Genomic DNA, 8,555 nt, shown 5'->3' on the forward strand with positions numbered 1-8,555 from the left:
CTGCTTTCAGATACGGTGCCAAATCCAGCGCTGGCAGTAGTGGGCACCAGGCCATTGACTTCCAGCCCAAGCCCGACTGAAGTCGATGCCAGCGGCGAGTTGGCTCGCCGAGCGCCGGGGAAGGCCATGGAGCTTTGTCAAGTTTTCCCGAGCTGCCTACGGAGCGAAGAGAAAAAGCTTCAAAGCCGTTGTGTCCCCCCTGGCTTCTCCTCGCCCCCACCGTCCCCGTCCTGCAGTCTTTTCACAGCAGCTCATCTAGCAGCCCCCTTGCCAGGCAGACGGTCTCCTCGCAGGCGCCCGTGCCCCCGTGTCCCATCTCCCCCTTCCCTAGTTGAAGGAGAGAAGCAGAAGCTGCTGGGAAGCACAAACTCTTTCCATTTTCTCCCCTGCTTTCTGCTGGCTGCAGAAAGGCTGCGGTGTTGCTTGGGGTTGGTGAGCTGGGAGACACCCCAGGTTCATCAAAACACATGGCTGAGCCACCTTTTGTTCCCCAAAGGCTGTGATTTAACCGTGGGAATTGTGCAGCAAAGCTGACCTTGTAGCTGGGAATGGTGCTCAGCTGGGGATGGCTCCAGAGGGCCATGGGACATGTCCAGGCTAACATAACAGGGACAGGCAGGGACTTACCAAAGCTTCACTTAAAAATGATGGGATTCCTAATGCCACCACTTGCTATCATGGGCTGATCCTGCAAGCCATGCAAAAAAAACCCCCACTTGCTGTATTTGGCCTCTTTGCAACCACTCACATTGACGGTGACAACACAGAGGAACAGTCCAACCTGTGTCTCGCCACCTGAGCAGAGGAGATGCCAACACCCAGCGAGGCAGAAGTGCCTTGCAAGCCGCATCCCAACATCTGCAGACATCTGCAGCATGCACATCTGGCTGCAGCTCCCTCTAGTGCTCATCTGGCTTTCAGCTCCACTCAAACAAGTTGCTTCAGCAACCTGCTTGGCCAAACCCAAGCTGCCCCTAGGAAAGCTAAAGGGGATGCGAAAGGAGAAGGATAAGGTGATAGAGTTCCTACGTGCATTGGCCCTAAGACATCTCCCACTTAAACCGATAGCTGCCTTGACTTTCCAGCCACTGTGATGCAAGACAAGCACTAAGAACCACAAAGCAATGAAAAATAAAACAACCAACCAACCAAACAAAACCAGCAAACCCTGCTCTAAGGATAGGCGAGTGTTTGCAAGAAGTAGCATGCAAAAATAAGACTCAGGGGCTCCTATATATTGAATGGAAAGACTGATTCTCCATGGCAGCCCTGATCCTGAAAAGATCTGTCCATACCCTGGCTTTACACCTGAGCAGCTTGCTAGAATTTGGATGGAAGAGGCCAGAATAAGAAGTTTCTCCAGCAGAAAGAGCAAGTTTTTGAGATGTAGATCATCCCTGCACCACACTGGATGCTCAGTGATCGACACTTCCATGGCAGGGAAGGGCATGGTGCCAATTTACAACATCTGGGGATCTGGACCACAGAGCTCGTAAAAATAAGCCAAATAAAATAAGAAAAATAGTTCCCTTTTACCTTCTCCCCACTTTTCCTAATTTACAGATGTTTTTCTTATTACACGGAAGTCCTAAATGGCCGAAAAGCATGTTTTTCTTCCCCCTTTCCCCCATAATTACATCACACACTGAGTCAAAATTGAATTTCCTATCACCTTTCATATCAGTTGCTCCCTATTCCTCAAGCTTGCAAACCCAGCACGCTAGGCTGGCAAAACCCACCTCCTTATCTTCTGTTCTCCCCTCCCAAATCCTCTTTGAAGCTCGTCTCTGGCATCGTGCCTACAACAACCGAAAACATCTCGTAGCACTTTCCTCCCTCTTCATCCCATCCTCCTTTTTCCCCCTCTCTGTCCACTAGCACAGGAGGGTTTGGGTGTACAAAACCCAGGGTGTGAGTCCAGGGCTGGGATTGCAGCTCTGAGATATTACTTGGCATTCGGTACCATTGATTTCTGTTCACCAAGAGTTTACTCATGCAATTTCCAATTCACCAAGAATTTACTCATTCAGTTTCCAATTCACCAAGAATTTACTCATGCAATTTCCAAGGATGGTCCCTTAGAACCAAGGATGGCAGCACCATTGCAGTGAGGAAAAGAGAATGATGAGGAGGGGGGGAAAACTGACCCATGTTTCCATAGCAAAACAAGGGTGTGGAAAGGAGGGGAAACAGCAAATGAAAACAATTAAAAAAACACATAATTTTTAGAAATCCCGGCTGGCAGCATCCCAGTTGCGCCAAGTGCCCTGGGACAAGGAGTGCAGGTCTCCATCAGGTTTTAAACAGGTGTGAGAGGAGCCCCAGCAGCGCATCTGGTTGCAGTTCATGCTTCAAATGCCACTTTAATCCCAGCTTTCATCTTCCCCACTCGCTTTTCGATAGGGGGGATATGTCTGCTGGGAAGGGGAGGAGCGGCGACCAAAGTGTCTTTCCCCCAACTGCTTCTGCCCCCACCCCAACCCCAAAAACAACCAGCTTAACCACTTACCAACCAAACAGCTGCTTTTCCAGCCAGGCTATTAGAGACCTTGCCTTGCCTTCCAGCTTTTTTTCCTGTCTACAGCTTGTCACCGCAATATCAGTTTCCCTCTGAAGCTCATCTCGCCCCTGCCCTTTGAAGGAAGCCAAGCCCTTCACTCGTGATTTAGGACGTGCTTAAGCGGGACCCTAACACCAAGTATATAAGTCAGCGTCTTATCAGATGCTGAATCAGGGTGCCACAAACCGGCTATATTTCTGTGCTGCATAGAAATAAAAGTCGCAAATGAGTCCAGGTTCTGACAGCCCATGGACAGGTTGCTAAATGTCTTGCAGAGAGGAGATGCCCACCCTGTGCAAGGTCCTGGATGTATGCAAAGCTGAGCACCTAAATACTCGAGAAAGCTGGCAGAAAGAAATAGCTGGGCTATGTAATTTAGTTGTAGTGACTATTAAAAGGTGTCAAGCCGGGATGGTGAAGAGCAAATCAAATCATGACTCTTCTCTACCTCCAAGGTGATCCTTGGAGTATGGAGACAGCAAATGAAAGATGCTCTAAAGTAGGTGACTATTCCTCCCCGACCACGTATATTTAAGCACCCTGTGGAGGGATCCCCCCTGCTTCATTTTATGCATATAAAAGGTGGATGCGTGGTCTCTACCAGCTCCCTGCAGTCCATGTCATCTCCAAACAACATCTCTTGACATTCCTGTTGGATATCTCTCCTCAGAGCAGGTGAATCCCCACCTAGAAGGTCCTCTTTCCCATGACTGCATGCAGGGCAATGAAAACACTGGCTCCAAACAGACATCTGACTTGAAGATGCCCAAATTTAAGAAAGCCTTTACAAAAGGTGGCATAGAGAGAGCCTCAAGTGACAACGATTGGGACAGTGGAATGGGAATTGGACATAGTAAAGAAGAAGGAACAAAAAAAGAACCTCTCATCTCAATTTCCTCACCTAGCCCCAAAATCCTCACTTTGACACACTATACCCTCTACAACAGACTCTCCATGGCACTGCATTTTATTGTGCCTGTTCTTCTACAGAAGATGCTCATTTGAGGCCAGCCCATATCCCCTTATTTATTTCACGCACCACTTCAGAAAAGACAGATCACTCATCAAGGACGTGAAAACAGATGGGTGTTGGAGGGGCTTGTTTGTTTATTTTGCAGTAAGCAGCTAATTGATTGCTTGCTTAAGCAAAGAAATGAGATAGCGATGTTTTCACTTTGTTTGCAGTGACATTACCTCCGAGGAAACTCGATCCAGGCTTGACCACACTCCCTGATATTCCTTCACCCTCCTCTCCCACTTCTTCCCCCCCACCCCGGCTCATTTTTAACACCCTTCGCAAAATCCAAAGGCTAAAAGGTCCGCAGAAAAAACATGTTATCTGTCAAGCATCCCCTGTGGTTGGAGATTGGCGGCATTATCTTAGTTGCCGTCCCTCCTGCTCTCAGCTCCTACTCAGCACGACCAGTGGTCCCGGTGGGAGAATTTCCCAGCGTGGCAGGAGCTAACTCTAGAAACTTCATTAAGTGGCTCATGTGAGCGCTCAAGTGTGTGCCTTTCCTTCGGTATCAATGAGGAGAAGAAAAAAGCGAGCCTAAATCATGCATATTTTGGAAAAGAAGATGGAGACATATTGTTAGCACAAGCCCCTAGTACACACACTTGAAATCAATGAATGCCCAGAGAAATGCAGCGCTTGCTGCTCTTTAAATGGCTTTACAGTGTGCTTCAAACAGCAGTTGCAAAAATAAGAGACCAGCAATGCCTACAAAAGGCTTTAAAAATGCAGAGAGATAGCCAGGTACTTACATCCATTTTATCCCATAGCAAAGCCCCGTCTGCAGAATCAAAGACAGAAAACCAGCTAAGAAAAATCGCAGACTCGGCTTCATTTTCTCCACTTGCTGAAGGAAATCGGCTCTCCGAAGAAAAAATAATAATAATAAAAAGCTTTCCTAATTTTCTGCACGATGTATTTCCCTGCAGTTCGGGTGTTTGCTCCTCCTTGGAGATGAACTACCTGAAAGGAGAGAAGGAAAGAGCACGAGCTACAGTTAACTCTGAAGTTTAGCGAGTCGTCGCGAGAAAGATCTATTATCCAAATTGCAAAGGAGTGGTTTATGAATCACGAAAAAAAAAAAAGAGAGGTTTGGATTATCCCCTCTCAGTCCCCTCCCTCGCCAAGCCGTGATACAACCTTTCGAGTCAACAGACAGACAAACCGTATGGCTTGAATTACACCCTGAGTTATGGTCTGATTGTGTGTTTCCATTTAACCCTGCACATGGCAAGACTTCATTCGCTGCTTCGCTTTTTTAAATCCCTTATCCAAAAAGGTTTGTGTAACTGCTTGAGAAGGAGGAAAAAATACAAAAATAAAATATGAAAGATAAATCTTTAGACAAGCCCAAATCTTCAGCTATTCATCTCTCCCTTGCCTCCAGATTTCTTTTATTTCTCCTATTTTTTCTGCAGAAAGGACAAATTATAAAAACTGCATTTCCCAGCTTAACGCAGGTGCCCGTGCCCTGCAGATGTTTCGGTCTGATCTGTTGCAACAAATGTGTTTTGCTCTTTCCCTTCTGCTTTCCTTCTCACCTCATTAACTCTGCCTCTCACTTCTTCCAAGTCCTCGGGCACCTGGAGCTTACGGAAAAGGGCTGCAACTTCGTAAACATAAAATCACATTTCTGACTTCAGGGGAGCAGCCAAGAGGAGACAAAAGCTCTCAAGGATTCCCCCAAACCTCCTTAGGGGTTATTTTGTTGTTGTTTTTCCTCTTCTTCAGTCCAAACAAATAAACAAACCAGGTGCGGGACTTAAATTCTTAGAGGGGTTGTCTCTGTCTCCGGGGCACGGCTTGCTTATTTTAGCAGCGGTATTAATAGCAGTAAATGGGTTTCCCTTCAGTTATTCACTTCAAACGCCGCTCCAGGCTGCTCCTTGTGGTCTTTGTGGTGGTTTCCCACCCCTCCAGAAAGCCAATAATAAAATAAACAGAAAAACCTGCCTGCCACATTGCACCTCTGGAGTCTCACAGCCCCACGTTGTGACCGTGCATCCCCCCACGTCACCCCCTCAAAGGGGTTCGGGATGGGACTGGGAATCACTGGAGTGGTCAGCATCACTTTGGGGGACCCTTTGCCCCATAAAAAGCACATCCCACCTCACCCTCAGCTCTGGATATGTCCCAGCTGCAGCTTTCTGCCTCGATACCCCCATTTGGGGAGCAACTGGGTTACAGGGGGGGGCAGGAATATTTCTAGGTGTTTTCTCTGCCTTCTGCAGCATATTTTTCCATCCAGGCTGGTTTTTTGGCTGTCACAACCTGGTGCAAAGGGTTACTAGAGAAGTGCTGTTATTACAAAGGATTTTAATAACCTCTAGGGGCGAGTTCCCGGCTCCCTTGAAGTCCGAGACAAAACTCCAACTGACTACAAGGGAGGCAGGATTTCATCGCCACGGGTTGTTTTTCTTTACTGCCTGCTCAGATTTGGGTTTGATGTGTCCCTTGAAGGCAGCGCTCCCATGAGCATCCAGCTACACTTCTTGTTTCAGGGTATTTCTCTATCTTTTCATCTTTGGAAGCTCTTTGCTTCCCCCCCTGCCCCAGCCCTCCACAAGCACACTGGAAACCTTCAGCCCTTAATCCTGCCCATGCCTTTTAGTGTCCATTTAGATATTTCAGACTCCTTATCTCCCTCCTGTGAACTGCTGAACGACACAAGAGTTGGGTGTAAAATGTCTCAGATGGTCTAAAACCACTCTTGCTAACCCTGACCAGACAACACCATCCTCTGCTCTCACCCTACCTTTACCACCCCCCCATAGGAAGGAATAGAAATTATCTAAGACCCCCATCCCCACTCCAAGAGCTGCAAGCTTGGCCTGCAATCGCACCCCTGTTATTTGGGGAGGTAATAATGCCTTTTTCCACTCAGTCCGGCACAGGTTACGTTTGCAAGAGGAATTTGCAAGGGGAGGGGAGGGGAGGGAGACTCTTTGGGGCAGACGTGATGTTTACAGCTCTGGAGAGCTCTGGGTCACCGATCAAACCAGCAGCAAGTGGCCTGCGGACTCCTAAAAACCAGAGCCGTTTTTAACTCAAAAGCTCCCTTTTCTCTTCACCCCAAGGCTGTTTGCAGCCAGCCCCAGCCTTACACACAGAAAATAGTCCCATCCAATGCCTCTGAGAGCCTCATCCCAGGGATGAGAACAAGCAAGATGAACTATATATAAGGTGTATCTATCTCACATTTTTCCAAATTTCCCACCCAAAAAGGACAGACATCCACCTGACCCCCCTGCCAGCCTGTGGCTCTCACCAAGAGTGCAGTCGCCTGTTCTAGGGGTGGCGCATCCCCAAATGAGCTGCAGTGAGGATGGGGAGCAGGGACAGGGAATGGGGAGTGGTGAGGCTGCTTGCAGCCCCCAGGTCTCCCCCTCTCCCTTGCAGATCCTGGGTCTCTTCTCTCCTTTGCAGCCCTCTGCACCTCTCCTCCCCATTGCAACCCCTGGGTGTCCCCGCTACCCTGCAGCCTCCCGGTCTCTTCTTTACAGCTCCCTGTATCTCCCTTCACGCTTGCAGCCCCAAGTCTCCCCTCTCTCTTACAGCCCTCAGATTTTACATGTCCCTATATCCTTCTCCATCTCCCCTCTCACTTTTAGCCCCCGCGTTTCCCCTCTCATTTCATCCCCCAGGTGTCTGGTTTCCCTTGCACCTCTTGGGTCTCCCCTCTCCCCTGCAGCACCTGGGTCTCAAGTCTTTCTAGACCCCCTCGATTTGCTTCCCTTGCAGCCCTCGAGTCTCCCCTCTCCCTTGCAGCCTCCGAGTCTGCCCTCTCTCCTGCATCTCACCGGGTCTCGGGTATCACTGCAATCTCTCTCTTGTAGCATTCAAGTCTCCCATCTCCCTGCACCCCCTGGGTCTTCCCTCTCCCGGTAACCTCCTGGTGTCTCCTCTCCCTGTATCCCCCCGGGTCTCCCGTCTCTCTTGTAGCCTTCAAGCCTCCTCTCTCCTTGCATATATCCCGGTCTCCCCTCTCCCTGCATCCCTCCAGTCTCCCCTCTCCGTTGCAGCCTCCCAGCCTCCTCTCTCTACACCCCCCCTCCCAGTCTCCCCTCTCTCCACAATCCCCTTGGGTCTCCCTCTCTCCCCTGCAGCCTCCCAGGTCTCCCCTCTCCTGCTTCTGGCCACATTCTCCCTCGCACCTTCGGCATTTCGAGGGGCTCCCGCAGCTCCCGGCAGCGGTTTATAACCCCCCCCATCCCGGGTGTCGGTCCCCGCTTACCTCCGCCCGGGCTGCGCGGGCGCGGAGGGGCCGGGGGCTGCGTGGGGACCGGGGCTGCTCTGGCGGGGCGGCCCGCGGAGCCGCCTTATATGCGGCCTCCTCGGCTTTGATATGCGGCGTGATGTCAGCCCGGATTAGCATAACAAAGGGCTCCGCGAGGAGAGCTCCGCGCCCCGCGGATCCCCCCGCGGGCAGGGCTGGGGCTCCGCGGGGCTCCGCGCACGGGGTGGTACCCCCGCCCCGGCAGCATCGCCCCCTCCGTCCCCAGGACATCACCCCCTCCGTCCCCGGGACATCACTCCCTTCTTCCCCGGGACATCCTCCCCCCTCTTCCCTGGGACATCACACCCTCCTTCCCCGGGACATCGCTCCCTCCTCCGTCCCCGGGACATTCCCCCCTCCTTCACCGGGACATCACCCCCCCCTCCGTCCCCGGGACATCACCCCCTCCGTCCTTGGGACATCCTCCCCCCTCTTCCCTGGGACATCCCCCTTTCCTTGCTCGGGACATCCTACCCTCCTTCCCCGGAACATTCCCCCGCTCTGCCCCTGGGACATCACCCCCACTTTCCCCGGTGCATCCCCTCCCTTTCCCCGGGACAACTGCTTCTGCTTCTTCGGGACAACCCCCCCCTCCTTTTCCGGAACATCCATTCCCCCTTCACCGGGGCATCTCGCCCTCCTTCCCCGGGACATCTCCCCGCACTTCACTGGGACATCTCCACCTGGTTCCCCAGGACATCATC

The 8,555-nt window shown here is 51.2% G+C and overlaps 1 protein-coding gene across 1 annotated transcript in view; it reads right to left on the bottom strand.

The window, feature by feature from the left end:
- WNT11 (Wnt family member 11) overlaps positions 1–8,059 on the bottom strand; it is a 34,257-nt gene extending 26,198 nt beyond the window's left edge. Inside the window, 4 exon segments of the mRNA XM_065833581.2 lie at positions 4,328–4,442; positions 4,445–4,538; positions 7,810–8,019; positions 8,021–8,059. Of these exon segments, the coding sequence (XP_065689653.2) occupies positions 4,328–4,442; positions 4,445–4,538; positions 7,810–8,019; positions 8,021–8,059 (458 nt within the window).
- Positions 8,060–8,555: the final 496 nt, after the last annotated feature.

The sequence above is a fragment of the Patagioenas fasciata genome, chromosome 1, assembly GCF_037038585.1.
Source record: "Patagioenas fasciata isolate bPatFas1 chromosome 1, bPatFas1.hap1, whole genome shotgun sequence".
Classification (NCBI taxonomy): domain Eukaryota; kingdom Metazoa; phylum Chordata; class Aves; order Columbiformes; family Columbidae; genus Patagioenas; species Patagioenas fasciata.